Source organism: Strix aluco, chromosome 4 (assembly GCF_031877795.1).
Source record: "Strix aluco isolate bStrAlu1 chromosome 4, bStrAlu1.hap1, whole genome shotgun sequence".
NCBI classification, from domain to species: Eukaryota; Metazoa; Chordata; class Aves; order Strigiformes; family Strigidae; genus Strix; species Strix aluco.
In genome coordinates, this window is record NC_133934.1 from 97977190 (window position 1) to 97996917 (window position 19728).

General features: G+C 38.6%; 1 protein-coding gene and 1 long non-coding RNA gene across 6 annotated transcripts in view; one reads left to right on the top strand and one right to left on the bottom strand.

The window, feature by feature from the left end:
• CDIN1 (CDAN1 interacting nuclease 1) overlaps positions 1-5530 on the bottom strand; it is a 132946-nt gene extending 127416 nt beyond the window's left edge. For 4 of the 5 annotated variants that reach the window (XM_074824510.1, XM_074824512.1, XM_074824514.1 and 1 more), the window contains exon 1: positions 5177-5530. In XM_074824510.1, the coding sequence (XP_074680611.1) occupies positions 5177-5277 (101 nt within the window). In that variant the 5' untranslated portion in view covers positions 5278-5530. The remainder of the gene's footprint in view (positions 1-5176) is intronic. The other variant, XM_074824511.1, reaches the window with a different exon arrangement.
• Positions 5235-19728, top strand: part of LOC141923404 (uncharacterized) — a 32877-nt gene continuing 18383 nt past the window's right edge. The window contains exons 1-2 of the long non-coding RNA XR_012623286.1: positions 5235-5370; positions 18621-18697. This is a non-coding gene — a long non-coding RNA (uncharacterized LOC141923404). The remainder of the gene's footprint in view (positions 5371-18620; positions 18698-19728) is intronic.

Here is a 19728-nt window from a genome sequence, read left to right on the forward strand (position 1 = left end):
CACTCCTAGATGGCATGAAATGTGTTTCACAACAGCTCAATGCAAGAATTTGAAAAGCATGGGTTTTGGAGTCTCTAAAAGATACAAGGCTACTGAAACAACCTGCACTGTCAGAAAGTTTCTGGAATCCCCAAATCGAGCACAACATAGTGTGAGAAATTCAAAGACTCAGAACAGAACCAAACCAGCAAAAACTTTGCAGAAGGAAAAAACAAGATAGTACCATAATGAATTGGGTCAGCAAACCTTACACCCTTAGAAAGCTTGGTAGAGACTACAGGAAGATTCAATCAAGAAAACTGTAATATTCAATCAGAATTGGATTTGAAGAAAAGCCGCAAAATATTTACAAGGTATAGATTTGAGAAGGGTCCAGTCATTTGTCAAACATGTTCTATTAGTAGGAAGCTTCAGGAAAAGTTTCTGAACAGAACTATGCATTCTGCCATATACAGAAGAACTGAGATTCTCCCCCGCCCAGAAACAACTAAACTGAAGTACCAGAATATCAGCTTGGGTATGAATCAAACCCTTAGAAGCTGGAATCTTCTGGACAAGTTAAAATAGTCTTTGGATACAGTTAAAAGTTTAAAGGTCTAACCTACATCTTGTCACCATAAATAGGTAATGCGAAGGTGATTCTTATGCAGAAGATTCTACTTGTTGGCAGCTCTAAGTACTATTTAAGAGAGAAGCAAGCACTGAAAAGATTGTACCTTTCCCAGAGCATTTCCTGCAATACCCTACATTTCTACAACTAGTCTTACAATGGGTAGTCCAATTTAGACATTAGCAAAACTGATAAATGATCTTTCAATCTCTAATTTTATACTACAACATATGGGGGCTACAGTCTATCCTCAGCTGCATACATTATATCCAGTACATTTCATTGAATTCTGTGTGGTTGCATACAGCGTTCCTGTATATTTCACAGAATTTCACAGAATCATCTAGGTTGGAAAAGACCTTGAAGATCACCTAGTCCAACCATTAACCTAACGCTGACCGTTCTCAACTACACCATATCCCTCAGCGCTATGTCAACCCGACTCTTAAACACCTCCAGGGATGAGCACTCCACCACCTCCCTGGGCAGCCCATTCCAACACCTAACAACCTGTTCTGTAAAGAAATGCTTCCTAATATCCAGTCTAAACCTTCCCTGGCGCAACTTGAGGCCCATTACCTCTTGTCCTATCACTTGTTACTTGGTTCAAGAGACTCATCCCCATCTCTCTGCAACCTCCTTTCAGGTAGTTGTAGAGGGTGATGAGGTCTCCCCTCAGCCTCCTCTTCTTCAGACTAAACAACCCCAGTTCCCTCAGCCGCTCCTCATACGACATGTGCTCCAGACCCTTCACCAGCTTCGTTGCCCTTCTCTGGACACGTTCAAGTCATTCAGTGTCCTTTTTGTAGTGAGGGGCCCAAAACTGAACACAGTAAGTGAGGTGCGGCCTCACCAGTGCCAAGTACAGGGGCAAGATCACTTCCCTGTTCCTGCTGGCCACGCTGTTTCTGATACAAACCAGGAATTAGGTCTCATTAAAAACAGTATCACAGAAGAACATGAGCCAGTGGATAACGAGAACGCAGAAGAACAAAATACAGAAGTTACAAAGAAAAACACAGATCATTAGCAAGTAGATAAATTCCAGTGAGAAACAAAGCAGAAAAGGTGGTACACTTTAGAAGAGCACAACTCAGAACATACAGAATTGATAATTCTGTGATGTATATGTCGAGAAGCTCAAAGAAACTGTATCAGTGATCCAATATTGGCAGATATTTATTGTGCTTAGTGCTCAGAATTACATCTTCATAAATCCTCAGTTCATCCAAAAATTTTGCTGTTAAACATGAATGCATTAGAAGACAACTGCTAAGCATGTAACAAACACCTTGAGAATAAATAAATATATTGGCAATTGCCAGGCATAGAATAAAAAGTGCAGCACTAACAGAAAAAGCATAGCAATTTGATTCTGAAGTTTCTATTTTTGCAAAATAACTGGATTTTAAGCAAAGTAGACTAAATCCATGTTGTCTCCAATGTTACAGGACTGTAAAAAACCAAAAGTCTCAATGCTTGTATAAAGATATGTATAAACAGTGTTAGAAGCAGTCTAATTTTGACTATTTAACATTAATAAATCACATGGCAACACCCTTCTGAAGCAGTAATCTCACCTGCTGAATTAGTTCAGTAATAGCAAAGAACAAATCACCCTGTTAAAAAATTATTTAGATTCACGGGTCATGCGGGCAGCCACCACATAGCATACCTATACATTGTGGCAATAGTTTTATGGCAATTACAAATTACTCTTAGGGAAAAATTGCAGAACAAGAGCAGGCCCATAACAAAGTGTGAAAGATACTTTATACAAATAAGAAGCATAAGCTGTGAGTCTTCAAGAAACATAACAGACAAGGGAGGAACCAATAGATAAGACAGTATTAGAAAGGTACTTGAGCAGATTAATGCAGAAATCCAAAGACTCTCAAGACCTGTGAGGCAGTAGGAACCAGAAATACTTGAAAACTGTAAATTTATGTATTGCATTACCAGTGGAATACTGATCCTTCCTGGATCTTTACTGGGGAAAGACTGAAAGCGCAAGGTGAAAGAAGCTATTATGGATGTTAGTACTTTCCAGTTCGAATCAGCAAGTGCTACCATACAATAATGACAAACTGGTTATCAATATGTTCATCACAGTACAAGCGCCATGACAGGTTCTGGAATATTTTCTTTAAAAGACTGCATTAGAAAGCTGGGTTGAGTGGAGTGGGGGGTTGGTTCGTTTGATTTTGGTTTTCATAAAGAAAAAAGGGGGCCAAAAAGTCCAATCAGACCCTTCTTGTCCTAGAGGAGAATGACACAGGTTCTAGATTATAAGAAACTCACTCTACAGTTGTAAGAGTGAAAAAGCCTCCCCTTTTGCACTTAAGATGGAACACAAGTTCACAAATCTCTGCAGCTGGCCCCTTTTACAAGATACAGAGACAAGATACAAGTTGTAGAGACTGCCTGTTTTTCACATTGTAACACGGATCTATGTCAATACATCTCCCTTGCTACTAAGTCAAGCAGAGGCCTTGGAATGCCCTTTTTTTTTTTTTTTTTTTTAACTGCATCTCAAAATCATTAGCCTAACATATTTTGCTACTTCAAACTTTTTCTCTGAGGGTCTTCTGCATCTGCCCTGCTATGAGAAATAAACAAAAAGACAACAAAGAAACATAACTTGCTGAGCCATTCACAGAAAGAAGACATGCAGACCTTCTCAAAATATACTTAGGACAGATATTTTTTAAAAAAGGTATCCATTCATCATTGAAATTGAAGATGTTAGCCTTTTCCCAGGATAGACAAACAAAATTCAGGAGAGGCCTACAAGCAGAATTCAGAAGAGGGTATTCTCACCTCATAATATGGATAACAAGGTAACAGTATGTTAAACCAGCAAATCATGGAAGTAACTACTGGAGCTAATCTCTGCTTTTCAGTGTTCACCACACCTGAGCCAGCTCCTTTGGAAAAAATGTAATTTTCTCCTGATATAACTCTACATTGTTATTAGTACATAGTTTTTCAGGATTCATCAAGTTCTGAAACTGAGGACTCAATGGATCTTTTGCAGCATCAAAGGAGTTGAGTGGGAAGTAAAATGTATGAGCAGAAAGGAAGGCCTGGTCTTTTTCTGACAAACTTATTTTCCCGTACAGACACGCATGCACCTATGGATCTGTACTGGAAGTGGGTTCCTACACACAGTGACCGACCTGGCAAACCAACTCAAATTCTAACCTTCTTTCAAGACAGCTTTGTAAGAAGACTAGAAAAAGAGAACATGTGCATGTGTGTGTGTGCATGCACACATACATGCACACAAACACTCTCTCCTAATTTCATTAGCATCAAAGCGAAAAAGCCAAGTCTGAGCTCCTTAGACATTTGCTGTCACAGTAAGTGGTTTCTCAAGTCGCAGAAGTACTGTGCAAGGTGAGCTAGGTTCCCAACAGTACAACTCAATGCCCTCACTGAACCAACCACATTGCTTTAGCAGCACTTCTTCTCTGTAACAAGACTACTCCCTCAGCTTGATTTTTAACTACATTACACGCTTTCCTGAAAAGCAAAAGATTTCACTGGACAGTTTAAACACCCAAGTTAATGTTGGCTCTTCATCCACTTACTCTAAGTTATGCAAAGCTTCGGTTTCCTCAGCCACATTTGTGGTAAGACTAGCAAGGCTTACTCAGGGAGCATGGGAACGATTTTCTGTTTTACTTATTCTCTCACCAAAGTAAGCACAGCACTTAAAAAAATACAGTCTTCTGTATTTCTGGTGACTTTAGAGACAGCACCACCCCTTTCCCCACAGAACCTAATTTGGTTTCCTGTCTGATTCAGCACTAGTAATCCTTACCCCAAACCTGAAAAAAACCAGAAAAACCTTGCAACACGTCCTTTACAACTCTGTTGTTGTTGGTACCAAGCAAATTTTGGCAGCGATCAGTGCATGGTGCACATCCTGTCATGTACACCTTTCTATGCTAGCCTATGGTCATTTTGTCTTTGACAATTCTGAACACAGCTCAGGAGAGGAAGCAAATGAACGCTCCCATTGAAGATGATCTCTTTTCCAGCCTTCAACAGGAGAACAGCACAACGTAGTTACGGGACTGGAAAGCCCATTCTCCCTAAGCCACAGGGGCAGTGGTATTGCAGGCTGGACTTCACTCTTGGTCTCAGCCACAGAGGAACGGCCTAAGCCTTAAGATTTCATTCACATTAAGATCTACTTGGTGTTTAACACCCTCATGAAGGGAGTCGAGAGCTTTTATGTGGACGTGTGGCTGGGGGCGATGGGGGAAGCGTTCTTTATTTTGTGCCAGCTTCTCAGGTCACAGCGTGAGAAGTATCCTGCTCCTCACAGTAGTTTCAGTGAGCCGTGGCTTGCCGTCGATGACCGTGTGCGTGTCCAAGTGATTTTGTACCGTGTGGGGCCTGGAACTGGGGGGGCAGCGGCTGGAGCTGGCGGAGCGGCCCCCTGCGGCCCCTCGCTCTCTCGTTCGCCCGCCCGCAGCGAGCTCGCCGGCCGCCGCCGGGGGCCCGAGCCGCCGGCCCCGCGGCGGGCAGCGGCCCCGGAGGGCAGGAAGCACTTACCTAGGGAACTTCTCCTTCAGCTTCCTCAGGCTCTGCCGGGTGGGCTGCACGTGCCCCAGGAACTGGGCTATTTCATCGTACTGGGCTTTGGTCAGCTTCATGCCTCGCGGCGCGGGCCTGCGCGGCGGCAGGGGCGAAGGGAGCGGGCTGCGCCGCTCCGGCCCCCGGCCCCGCCGTGCGGCGAGAGACAGAAGGCCAGTGATGGGGGGGACGCGGCGACCCCGGGCGCCCTTTGGCTACAAAGCCGGTGCCGCGGCAGTCGGGGCGGCTGCGGTAGCCGCTTCCTGCAGCTCCGCCCCGCGGTGCGGCCCGGCCCGGCCCGGCCGGGGTGGTGCGGGGGGGAAGGGCGGAGAGAGCCGCCATCCCGCGCCGCTCGGCTCTGCGCAGCCGCCCCGGCGGGTGGGGAGCGCGCGGCGGGGGGAGCCGCCGTGCCCGGCGCGGAAATGGCGCTTCCGTGGGGGTATCGCCCCTCTCGTAACCCTCGCGTTTCGCCCGGAGGCGTTGCCTCGGCTGAGGGGGCAGGAGAAGGACGTGCCCGCTCTTGCGGCCTACAGGCCGCTCCGTGCTTTGGCGTCTGCCAGGGCGGGAGGAGCTGGCGGGCAGGGGGCGGCGGGGGGCACCTCTGGGGTGCCCTCAGCGCGGCGGCCCCGGCTGCCCCTGGGCTGCGGAGACCAACGCGCCGTGGAGCGGGTGGGCGCCCTGCGCGTCGGCCTCAGTCGTGGGTCGGCCCCGCACCAGCCGGGGGATGGGGCGTGTAAGCCCTGCTGCGTTACGGCTTTAGAGTCTGATTCTTAAGGCCCTCTCCAAAAGACACTTTGAAACGACTCGTTCTTCCGGTTCAATGAAAAAGCACATGCTGCAGGAGTGGGGCTGGGGCTGCAGATCCTGGCAGGGCCCGAGTGTTAGCCTGCGGCCTTGCACGTGCACTCAGAAATGGCTCCTGCTAAATTTTAGAAGAAAACCAAGTTTGTGCCTGGATTTACTTCAAGGTTTGTTAGGTCTCAAACCTAAGCATTTAAATATAATTTAAATATCATCAAGTGTGTTGCAAGCCTTGGTTTCTGTGCTGGGTATTTCTAATAACTTTTCTGGAATAACTTGGAATATAGGTATGCCCTTTTATAAACATCAAAAAACTAGAGGTTATGAAGAGAACCATGCATTTGACTGAGAAATAAAGATACTCCCTTTAATTTCAGTTTAATCGCATTCATGAACTATGTACAGGCTATTAGAGTCATAACGTTGAGATTTCAGGCACTTAATCCATGAAATTCGCTTTAAATCTTAAGAGCTTAATTTTTTGTTTTTATAGATTTTTGGGTTCGGTTCACTTGCGTTCTCTCTTGAAAGCTTTAGGATCACATTTTAAGTGTTCTGCATCTTAGCCAGAATCTTGAGAAAGCTTCTTGCAAGAGTACAAGATCAGGAAGTTCAAGGGAAAACGAAGAGCATGGGTATGTCAGCAGGGTCAGTCACTTAGGAATATTTGTGAGAATGGTTTCTAATTGATTGACAATGTCCAATGAGCCCTCTGTCACTCTATCCTCCATGGATTTTAATGAGTTTTGTTTAGAACCAGGAGCCTTCCTTGGAACAGCTGTTTCTGGTACTATGGCCTAAATATAAATGAAACTCATTAGTTGCCCCACAGTAAAAAAAAAATACGGTAAAGCTGAGCCAAATCACGGATTCCATTCCTTACTTGGAGACCAAAAAATAGTATGTGAAATTCAATAAAGAGCATTCTTTTAAAGGACAGTAAAGATACTTTATTTTCTTTAGCTCCACCAAGTAGTATCCTTAATAGTAGGAGACGTGTGTTTGGGAGGAAAGGGGGTGTTCCTTTCACTCTGATACCCACTTTAAAGGCCCATAAGGATATAATTTTCTTGGGCCATGAAGAGGGTCATTTTTCCATATCTTTCCAAAGATGAGAATTACTACTTTTGAAATAATTAAAAAAAAATAAATGCTCCTTCACAACCACTACTACTGCTCCTATAGAAACAATAGTGGTTCCTTAAAAAACAACATCTTCCTGTTTTTGTTGTGGGATAATTTCCAGTGAAAGTGTTTTTAAAAACTGTAATGTTACTATCTATAACTTCTATCTCTGTTAATTTCACTTGTTCACTAGTACATGTTCTTGATTTTTTTTTTTTATAAATCAAACGACACTTCAGTCTACAATGCACAGAAGTGAAATATTTTAGAACTGCAGTCTATGGACCAAGCTACAAACGTCTGGTGTATGTATTATATATAAGATATGTTTTGTAGACTCTCCTACTGGAACAAGGTTTTGTAGATTTCAAAATTATTTGAAAAAAAAAAAGTAGATAGCCTTCTAGCATGACGGTTCACTGAAACCAAGAAGAGCTAATATCATGCTGTTGTAAGGAGGTAACAGCCCTCAAAGATGTGAGCTGCTGCTTTTATCACAAAGAAGCATTTTGCACAGTGAAATGCAAAATATAGATGAGAAGTTCTGTATGCAAAGTATAAGCCACTCTTTGCCTGAATTAATTAATACAGAACTATTCCAATGAAATGCTCAGAAATCCAACGAGTAAAAAATGAGTTTTTCCCCCCAGAAAGAGTTCATTAAATACTTTTTTCTGAGCAGTCAAACTGCCATTACAGTTTTAGTATATAAAACAAACATCAGATGATGTGTAATTAAGCTGTGGACATCTATGTTGTAAGATGTTGTAAATGGCGGAAGTAAGCAAGTGGATGAAATACATTAAAAAAACATGAAAAACTTAAATACACCTTTGGCTCAGGGAGTCTCAGCTGCGAATGGTTGGATGCTGAGTTAACATTCTCAGGAAGTAACTATGTGCTTGCTTTGTTCTTGTATTATTTCCTTGGTATCTGCCTGTGGCAGCTGCTCTTGATTTTTGCCTTGGGGTTGGGTTCCAGTCCATCTATTATATAAACTAAGTTTCCTTCCAAGGAGGACAGAGGACGAAAGAGAAAGAAACTATTGGAAAAACAAATGATTGGGAATGACAAATGAGGGGGGAAAGAGGAAGAGGACATGTAAGCTATAGGTGCAAAATAAAGTCAGAGACAGAGTAAAACACCTGACAGAGGACTTCCAGTAATGACTGTCATTTCTTGCAGGTAGTCTTGGCCACAGTTGGTGTAGAGCAGTAGGTAATGGTCCCTTGGTTTGTTTTTTATTTTGTGTTAGTTGATGGTTTAACTGTGATATTAGTAGGTGTCTCCCATTACCTTAAGAAGATGATTGCATAGTGTGATTTACAGCCAAGTTCAGAGTTAAAATACCATTATTCTCCACAGATCTTAAAACCACTGTGTTTTGAGAATAGGTAATTGTAGTATGATATTATGAGGAATCAATTCATACACAAAGAGCAAATTTTGATTTGATTTTTATGACCTTACAGCTATCTTTTTACTTTACTACCCCATTTCTTCATAGACACAATCTCTGGTCCATGTTGCTTTCTGTAACAAAATTAATGCAAAGACTGCTAGCAGTCATATATATTTTCCAATCTATTGATTGTAGAGGCTAGTGTTGGGAACTACACTAAGAATAGAATCTCATTTGCAACTGATTGGAGTGCTTGTTACAATTTTCTAATGCTTGTAATATTCCCACTTCATTCAGTTTGGTGCACATGTTTCTACAAGTATTTTTCAGTCTTTTGATATATTTTATGTAATTGTTTTTATTTTGTTGTGAAGTTTGGCTGTTCTTATTTGATATTTTTATATCATAAGCAAAACTTGAGTGTGCTTCCACTTAACTTGGTAGCAACTGTATTGGTAACAGGTCTAATAAACACCTCCACAGGATACAGTTGTTACCTCATAAACAAGGAGAACCCTCAATTTATGATCTAATTTATATCCATAGGCTTTAATGTACTTTCTGAAAGTGATTGTATTGTGAAACAAACCATGATATCTTCGGTATGTATTAAACAAACAAATAAAAAAAGGAACAGTTGGTCTATACATCACCGTTAAACATTAACTGTTATGCCAATTCACGAAATGATAAGTCACCGTAAGTTTCAGTTTCTTTCCCTAAAAGTATTCATGGGATTGCTTGATACCACAACAGTGTGAAGAATATGACAGCAGTAGAATAATTATGCATAGCAGAATAACAGTTGAAAAAGACTGTTTTCCTTCTCTGTCTTCAGATTTGTTCCTCATGATCACAGAAGTCACTGAGGCAAATTAATCTATTTTTCTGTACTATTAGTATACCCAATATATATTTCTTTAAAATACTTACTTGCTTGTTGAAGTAATTTTAAAAAAAGAAAAAGTCTGTATTCGTACAGTGTTTTGAAAACACTGCTTTAAATGCATGGGGCCTGATCTATGGTCAATTGAAAGTCTATCAATTTTAATGGACTTGGGCCACTTTTATGGTTCTAAGTTGCATGTTTATGTATTTTCTGTAACAAGCTGTAAAAGATTTTTGAAAATGATGAGTTATTTAAAAATCAATTTCTATAACTGAGATGGTAACATGCCCTAAGTGTTCTTACCCTGCCACTTGACTCCACTGTAGTTCCACATGATGAAATTTCTGGAGTTTGGATTTGCATTTTAAGCTCTCAGTAGTCAGGTACAGAAACCTGTATGAAAATACCTTTCTGGTTTTTAATTTGATTATTAAAGTTAATTTGCCCTCTTTATCTGTATGTATAAAAATATCATTAACTACTGCATACTGCTTTTCCCCAAGGGATTTCAGCTTCATTCACTGTACAGAGAAAACCCTGTAGTTGTGTGATGAATTAGAGTGTTTTCTGTAGGACCTCTGCCTTATCTGTTGCAGAATTTGGAATATGTACTGGGTGAATGAAGCAGGAACTATAGAAAGAAAATTTAAGTGTAAAGATGGTATGACTGCTGCCCCAGGAAATACGGATTCCTTCCTTCCCTCTGTTACAGACTTTTAATGTAAGCCTAGAAGTAATTTTCTTTCCATGTGGCTTTTTTCTGACACAACATGCACGTTATTCTGTGCCAGCCAACTAATTTAATTACATAGGTGCCATAAGCTGCTGGCTAAAGAGATCATCCCAATCTGCTCTGACCAGTTTCAGAGTAATACCTGTGCATTTGTGTTACTGCTACTGCTGATTGTGTGCACACATGGTCAGGCAGATCTGCCAATCCAGCTGAAAACTTAGCATGCAAAAAAAATCCCCTAAAAATATTACTTTTCAGCTAAATCAACTTGTGAATCCAACTCACTGAACAGCCTTATAAATGTAAGTGCTAGCACATGGGAGGAAGTAGGGATGCATAGCCAGAGACAGCAGGGCTACCTCTTTCTGTTGACGGTAGCAGAGCCTTGGGGGATTAACCTCACAAATTAGGCATCTAAATTAGGTGCCAACCATTAAGCAATACGATTATCATGCATATGTTCTGCTAAGAATTTACATTTGAGAGCATCATTTCACTAAATGCTAAGCACTATCAATGAAACTGAATTTAATGGAAGTTGTACCTTGAAGATACAGGTTACTGAGCATGGTACTTTGAAAAACCAGGTCCTAGGTCTATTATACTGGAGAGCCCAAATCAGTGAACAGTTTTGGCCTAAATCTTTCAAACTTAATTTCTCTCATACACATATATATGAATGAAAAAATAAATATATATGCACACATACACAAAAGTATACAGAAATAGACGTGACAGAGAAGATGTTTTGAAAATATATATGCTAATGTATATCTTCATGCTAATGCTTATTCAATAAGCTACTGTGGTAATGAGCTTCATTAGAGAATGCATATTGAAATTAAACTATTCTTAGTATGTATGACATGGACAGCATACCATAAAGAATAAGGGAGGCCATATTTTGAATTTAAAGATTAAAAAGAAGCGCTGAAGAGGTGTGCTATTTTCTAGGCAAGTAAGGCAAAGGAGGGAAAAATTGGAAATTAAGAACTGTTTTGTAATACAGATAAAGGACTGGATCCAGGTTGTACACCAAAATGGGTAGTATAATTTCCAAGTTTCACAGTGTTTGACATTGTAACAGGAATGTTGCAATGTGACCCACTTAAAATACAGCTATTCTAGTGAAATAAAAGGTACACTTTGTGATAGATTGTATTATTTTCAGTATTTATTTTTTCTTTTTGCTAATTAACAAAATTTTGTAACTTTGCAGTATATTTCCCAAGCATTATTATGAGACAGCAAGGCTCTGCTGAATTGCCTAAGTTGTTCTTATTAGCTTGTTGGAAACAGTACCTCAGAGTAGCTAAGTAGCTTGTCTATTTCTCTTTTCTTATAGCCAGAAGTATTTCAGATAGAAAGGTAAATTCTTTACAAAGCTAAAACTAGCTCCAGTATTGTGCTTTATTGCTTTCTAACAAAATCTCTGAAAGAGGAACAAATTCTGCCTAAGCATGAATTGTGAAAGAGATAACAGATTAGTGTTAACTCCATAATCTGTTGATTTATCCAGTGCCTAACAATTGGCAGCAGAAACTCAGACTTGTAGAATTGTGTGCTGTTGTGGTAGTTTGGGTCTTTTTTCTGTCCACCTCCTTTTACTCTCACACAAAGAAAATAAAACAGGAAAGGTTTGCTTATATGGCTTGTGGTGACTCACTAGTGCTGTTTGACTTCAATGAGAGCTGCGTATGATTAGCTAACCTGAAAATTAGGACCTTATTATGTGTAGTCTGGAACTCTTAACCATGTAACAATCTTTAGGGAATTTTGGATTATTTTAGATCAGATAAGCATTGGGGAGGAACATAAAAGTAGATTAAGGGTGATTTCTTTTTTTCCCTAGTAGTGAAATTTCTATTGTCACCTTATACTTAGGGTGTTATATTGAATAGCTGAGGTTTCTTTCCCTATTTTTCTTCTGAAATGCTTAATGCTTTATAGCCCAAGGATTCTCACCTCTCACTACATATCAAGTATTTTCACCATTGAAGAATTGTATTATTCTTTGAATGACTGTTACCAGAGAACCATAGAAGTGTAGAATGCAGCTAACCTCAAGAGATTGTGTAGTCAACCAGATCAGATATTTGATAGTATCAAATATAACTGCACTGTCTCATACTGAAATATTTCTAATTTGTTATTGTAGACTTCCATAATGAGGTTTTCATAAGTCTCCATCGGTAATATGTTCCAGTATTTTACTTCACTTGAACTTGGAAAGCTTGTTTCTAATGTTTAATTCCAAACCTACGGATTGCAAGTGAAACCACTTACTTTCCTCTGTATACTTGGAAGAATGATAAGTCACTGACTTTTTAACTTGTTTCAGGATTATTGTAATGCTGATCAACTTCTCCCATTTTTGTTTGGTAGTGTATGCAAGCACAGTTCTTTTAGTCTTTTCTTGTAAGTAATTTTTCTGAAAGGGTTGTTCTTTTTTTACTCTCTGTACTTTGCAACATCTTTTTTAAAACCCAGTGCAAACACTACTTCAGCTGAGGCATTTAATTTTGCTGAGTAGAATAAAAATTCTCATATTTTCTAAGCGAGATTCCTGTGTACAATTTCTCAAATTAACTACTGAAAAAAATTCACACTGTGATTTTGTATTCTGCCTTTATACACTCTTCAGTTTATTATGCTGGCTCATAGAAGTAGCAACATTAAGGGAAAGTAAAGTATGTGTAGTGCAATGGATACACTGGTCTGTCTCTCATAGTAGGGGATTCAGTGTGCAAATTATAAGAAAATAAGAATCCAAAATACTAATGGGTGAACACTATATTTTAGATATTTTTGCATGTAAGCTTATAACAGCATTACAGTTTCTTGAGTCTTCCATTTCTTCTGATACCCACTCACTCTAACACATGTAAAACATATTTGACGTTTATAATAATGGAATGATTAGGCATGTTACTGACATCAGGGTTTAAGGGACTGGGTGACATAGGGAATTTATGTTCCACTTTAATCCATTTATCAGCCTCCTCTGGGAACTGATTTTAAATCTAACTCAAGCCATACCAATTTGGGGGGGAAAAAACCCTGCCTGATCCAACAGCCTGGAAAACACGTAAATGTATGGAATTGTTGTCTAGGCTCCCCCACCTCTCTCTTTTTTAGTAAGGAAAATATTAATGGTTTATATGATAGCATTCTCTCTGGAATCATATGGCTACTTGTTCAGATCTCTTGTTTTTCAGTTCAAGAATCAAGAGGGAAGATGATATAAATGGATTATTTGGGCCACTAAATAAGTGAAATATGACAGTATGTAATTCCATAGAGTAATAGCCATTAATGACTTCTTAGCACATCAAAAAGAATTTCATTTCAATTATAAAAAGAAAAAAATATTTTCCTAGATTAATAGTGCTCCTTTTTTTTGTCAGGGAGGAAAGATTTTGAATGTATTTGGATTATGCAAATGTGTACAGTAACACTAAAACCAGTTGCATAGAAGATATCCAGAGGGGCAATGTAGGTAGGTTGCCTAAACTTAGGCAGTCCTGAACTAGGTCACCTGTTCCCCTGTAATAAAACTAGTTTGCCCTTTCTGTCCCTTAAACTGAATGAAACTGCCGCTTGGTTAGTAACAAGAGATGTATAGGACCAGGTTCTAAAGTACTCTACTGCGAATCTAAAATAATTTAATTGGAGTCAAGGTGATGTAAGCAAGTTCAGAATTGGTCACATTGTACAACTCATACTGATGTAGTAAATTACCTTTATAATCTAAGGAATGGGAAGAGAAGAATTATTACCACTCCTTGATATTTGACATTGACATTCAGGCACATATCTGAAGAAATTCAACTCAGGAACCATGTATTTTACATGTTCAGCCAGAATAATTTGCTGCCTACCGAGGTGCCAATCTTAGGGTTTAAAGATGAAAAATACACTCCTATTAGTCAAATATTTATGAGTAGAACCCAACGTGTTTAAACCTTGTTGACCTTTACATAGTTATGACATATATATCATCTCTTGGTTATCCTTACCATTGCTTTGGTCTGGAGAAAGTAAAACAAGAGGTTAAGTAGTCCCTAAGGGTAAGTTAAAGTGTTGACTACTGCCATGTTGCATGGCTTTAGTATACTTAGTGTTTTTGATGGCAGGTTGATGAGACTGCTCAAAGCAATAAAATGGCTTGCTAGATGATGCCATTTAAGAAAAAAAATAATTTTGAAAATGAGTTTACTCTTCTCATATTTAGTGTTGTAATATTGTAAACAATATATTTGATAGTATTTGTGTTAGGTGTACAAAGCCTAACTCTTGCTTTTCAGTTTAAGCAGTCACATTCAAAATGAGTTTAAAATATAATCTAATTTGGTAATACATTTATATGTTCTTTCTGATTTGAGGCTGGAAGGAAAGCCACTTTGGTCATTTAGCCCAATTTCCTGCATAAAATATATATTGTAGGTATTTCATTAATTAATTGCTGCTTATAATTCAGCACCTGTGATTGAATTAGAGGACATCTTTTTAAAACAAAATGGTAACCGTAAAGATCTTTAAATCTTGATTTAAAATCATCTAGAAATACGGACTCTTACTAAATACTCTCTGCTTAATTATTTTGCTGTCAGTTTTAAGCAGCCTGATTTGGACTTGTTTAGCTTTATTTTTATCACTTAGTTTTGCTATAGCTTGATTTACTGATTTTGGTAGGTTGTATGCTAGATATATCAATTTAAAGTCAAGATTGCTGCTCAGGTCACCTCTTAAACTGTTCTTTGAGAAGTTAAACAGATGAAGTTCATTAAGGATCTAAACACTAAATGTGTTGCTGATGTTCTTCAAAGGCCTTCTTTAAGCATTTTCTCTTGTAGCCAATGCTACATCTTATAGGTCCTCTCTGTTTCCAGAGAGGAGAGTGAAGAACTTTGACTATTGTAGAGTTAAAAATAGTACAGGTTGGAAATATATATTAAATAGTATATTCATGAAATATTTATTCTATGAGGATATTCTGTTTAGGTATTTAGGAATAAACACATGAATAGGAAAGCATGAAATTGTCATTTACATGTAGATGGATGTTAAAAGCTCTCTGGATGTTTTGCTAAAATAAAAGGGTACTAACCTTAACAAGGTACCAACAAAAGCCTGTAATGACATTAAGCAACTAAAATTTTATCTGAGTCACATGTCTAGTTATTGTTTGCCATTTATATTATTTTAAATCTTTTTTTAAAAATTGGGAAAATATTTGAAATGTTAAATATTAATAAATATCGCATCTCATGATTTCACTACAATCGTGCTTAAAATGTTGCTTTTAGTTCTCTCTAATCATGTGCTCACAGTATTGTCCAGTGCAATTACCAGATGCTCTTTGGCAAAAGGAGGAACTTAATTAAACAGGAGAAAGAGTATAAAATTAAAAATTAAGCTTGTCAGAAGAAGAATATCAGAAAGAACCCAAGACAAGTATCCCAGACAACATCTGGTGTCTGTGAAGCTAGACAAGGCAGCTGAAGGGGACAGAACTGATAGAGTGATCAGTTCCATTTTTCTAAAACTGTTTAGTAAAGGTACCTTACAAGATAGAAGTGATAATGTCTCACTTGTTTTACATTGCTACATGCATCACAGGAGATGGAGGGGTGTTAATTGTCATGAGGTCTCCTGTGTCTTGTCTTTTCTTGTTTCTACTTGCCCTGATGTTTCCACTTAGTGACCAGTACAAGCAGTGACTAAAGGAAGTTGATCTACAGACATTAACCATTCCAAACATATTGTGGTGAATTTCACTATGAGTATTTACTTGTGCTTTGGTGTGTTTTAGACAACTTTTGCATTAACGCATGTGCTGAGAAAGAATGTTTAAGCTGTCTTGCTATATAATTTTGAAGTTAATCCAACTGGAAACATATTTGCTTATTTAAAAATTTCTTGAACTTTTGTAGAGGTTGGAATCTAGTGGTCCAGCTGATCATTCCTACGCTATCTCTGAATTACTAAATGTAATTTAAAGTAATTGAATTTCTCATGAAGTTCAACAAGGGAAAATGCAAAGTCCTACATCTTGGGAGGAAAAACCTCAGGCACCAGTGCATGCTGGGGTCGAGGAGTCTTGAAAGCAGCTTTGCTGAGAGGGATGTTGGGATCCTGGTGGACAACAAGCTATGAGCCAGCAATGGCCAATAGTATCTTGGGCTGCATTAGGAGGAGCCTTGTCAGCAGGTTGAGGGAGGTCATTTTCCCTCTTTGCTCAGCACTGGTGAGTCTGCATCTGGAGTGCTGTTTGTAGTTCTTGGCTCTCCAGTACAAAATTATAGAGGCTTACTGGAGCAAGTGCAGAGCAGGACTGCAAAAATGATTAAGGGACTGGAGTATCTTTATATAAGAAGAGGCTGAGAGACCTGGGGCTCTACAGCCAAGAGAAGAGATGGCTCAGGGGTGATCTATACCGATGTGTATAAATACATGATGGGAGGGAATAAGCAAGAGGGACCCAGACTGTTCTCAGTAGTGCCAACTGACAAGATGGGACAATGGGCTACAAATTAAAACATATGAAATTCCATCTGAACATGAGAAGACACTTTTTTACTATGAATGTGATCAAACATTGGAACAGGTTGCCCAGAGACATTGTGGAATCTCTTTCTGTGGAGATACTAAAAAGCTGACCAGACAGAATCCTGGACAGCTGGCTTGAGGTGACCTGCTTGAGCACGGGGAGGTTGGACTGGATGATCTTAAGAAGTTCTAGACAATTCTGTGATTCTGTGAAATTTGAATGATGAAAGAGAGATGGTTTTAGTAAAAGTCAGGTAAGTGCATTTTGTTTAAAGCCACTTAGTGTTAGCAAGTCCTTACAACTAATAGGACAGTATTTTAGCTCTAGCTCTTTATCGTTGGTATAAGCACCAAAGGCTCCATTTCAGTTGCCCTCTTCTGATAGTGGGAGTTTAAGAGCCTGTTTGTTTTTCACTGATATGCTCTTGGATGTACGTGTTATGTAGTAGTTCATGTCAGGCAGGTTTGTTGGCTCTATCCAACTGTAAAAGAACTTTCAGAATAGCTTAAATTTTTGAGTTATGTTCTTTCATCACATCACAACTTCAAGACATATGGTTAATCAGTGATACTAGTGCAGCAACAAGTTAGTGAACCCATAATTATCTAGACATTCTTCATAAATATATGAAGGCAAAATAAGATGTTTCTTTTTCTGTGCTGAGGGAACTGGCAATGCAGTTGCTTAAGGAGGAAAATGTAGCCTGAATGGTAGTTTGGCTGTGAGTACTTGCCAGGGAAGTTCTTCTTGCTTTCTGACTGGTAGGTCATATGATTAGTATGAGTAGCCGGAGATTATCTCATGTATAGGAGAATCTCAGCTAACCTTAACATTTTCTCTGCATTGGAAACTTTTATACAAATGCAGTGATGGCATAGAAATCTTTCCTGTATCTTGTGGACACTTTGCACCAGTGTAGGTGTTGCAAAATAACCATGGAAGGATGACTTTCTTTCTACCTTGAAACTAATTATTGTGTATACACCAATGTACTTAAGGCAGTGATTTCCACATTGCCTGCAGAAAATAACTAACTAATAATAGAGCAAAATAAAGCCTTCCAGTGTTTGATGTATGTCCTCATAAAGTCTTTTCCAACCTTTAAGCAACTGGAGTTTTGATCTGGATTGTGAGTAGTGCTGTAAATGGTCATCATATAGTTGCAGCTGACGACTCCCAGAACTGGTCTTTTCGTTCTTTTTTCCCTGTTACTAGAGATGTCAGAGAAAGATGTATATAATGTTGGTGGATAGAATGCTTGCCTTTCTTGTCATGTATTGCATAGTATCTATACATGACAGCCCCTATCTTTGAGCTGGTTTTAAGCATTATATTTTTCTTCCAATGTTTGTGTTTGGTATACCATCTAGGCCTAATTTCTAAAGATCATAACCGATTAAGTTCTTATGTATCTTTGATTTACCACATCTAAGTAAAATTTAGAATTTGCATCAGTAAGAATTTTTAAACTAATTAAGTCATTTTTAGAAAAAATAAATACAATTTTACAAAAACTTCTATGTAATAAGCTGAGTTGAACTTTCTTTATACTGGACAGCTTATAGACCAGGTCTGCTGCACGGCAGAGAGTTAGTAGTCATATGATAGATAGCAGAATGGATGTAACAGATGCTCTGCCTGTACTCTGTACTTTTCAACATAGCTGATTGCTCTAGGTGAAATAAGTGTTTTCCAGGGCTCAAAAAAAATGTTTAGAATACTCTTGAATATTTCTGCACTACACTCATTTACAACACTTAGATGTATCTAAAGTGTACATGTATACAGAGTGATACAAATGGATGTGAGCTGCTCTTTCTGTGCTTTGAGCTCATCAGTGTGAGTCCAGCTCAGGTCCAGAAACCAGATTACTGTATTAATGTGGTACTATGTTAATCAGTGTTCTCTTTTGCTTTTCAGGCTTGGATATGTGGCTTCCTCTGACTACCTCAGAATGTGGATGTATGATTTCTGTACCCATCTGCATAGATACAAATGTGAGTTAGCCACTGAATGGGAATGGAGTTTATATAGCTTTGGTCAAAAATAATTGAAGAACAACATCTCAAAGCTTTTGGGTGAAATTTTATTTTGTAAACTGCAACTGAAAATGTAAATAAATTAAGAATTTGATTATGCAGTCCTCAGAAGAACCAAGTTTCCAGTGAAGATAATGGTAAGTATTTGTGGCAAAGGTTAAAATTCCTAGAATGACTATTTGTAAAATTTGTGGATCATTTTTAAATGCTAGAGCTTCAGCATTTTGTTTAACTATTTCAGACTGCTCATTTGGGGAACTGGAGAACTGTTCCCTAGTTCTAGCAACAATTCAGGCTGATAATTAATTGATGTGTTTGTTTACATGCCACAATGAATACCTTTGAAGAGTTAACCATTCCCTGAGTTCTATTATTAACCTCCATGCCAAAACTTAAGCTAGTTTAAGGTTTTACGGAAAAAAATTGTGAAAAATTGATGTTTTTTTTTCCACAGCTTCCTTATACAATGGTGAAACTGTACAGGTTAGTCTAATGGAGTTTTTATTTCAAAACTGAAAAAAAATATGAGGGGAAAAATGCTAGCACACTGGGGAAAAAAAACCCACATTTTTTTAACCAAAAAAATGCAAATCCAAATTTTTGCCTATTTTTAGTTGGTTGTATATCCCATTCCAGTCATAGTTCTTGACAGTGAAATGCCATAGATAAAATCATTGGTTAAGGAAGTTTTAAGTAGTAATTATAATCTTCCTGTTTATTGAAGTGAAGGACAGAACAATGAAAAGGAAACTGCTTCAAATCAATCCCTACTAATTTAAACTATTTATAGAATCACTAATCAAAACATGATTCATACATATAATGCTGTAGCTTATGTGCTTTTATTTGCAAGTGGAAGTGTTCTTAGCAGTATCCTCATGGTTAACACTACCACTTATCTGTCACCATTATCACATGTAGTAATCTTTACTGATAAACTTAGCCCCAAATCAATAATTTCACAGACTGGGAAGGTAAAACAGAATATA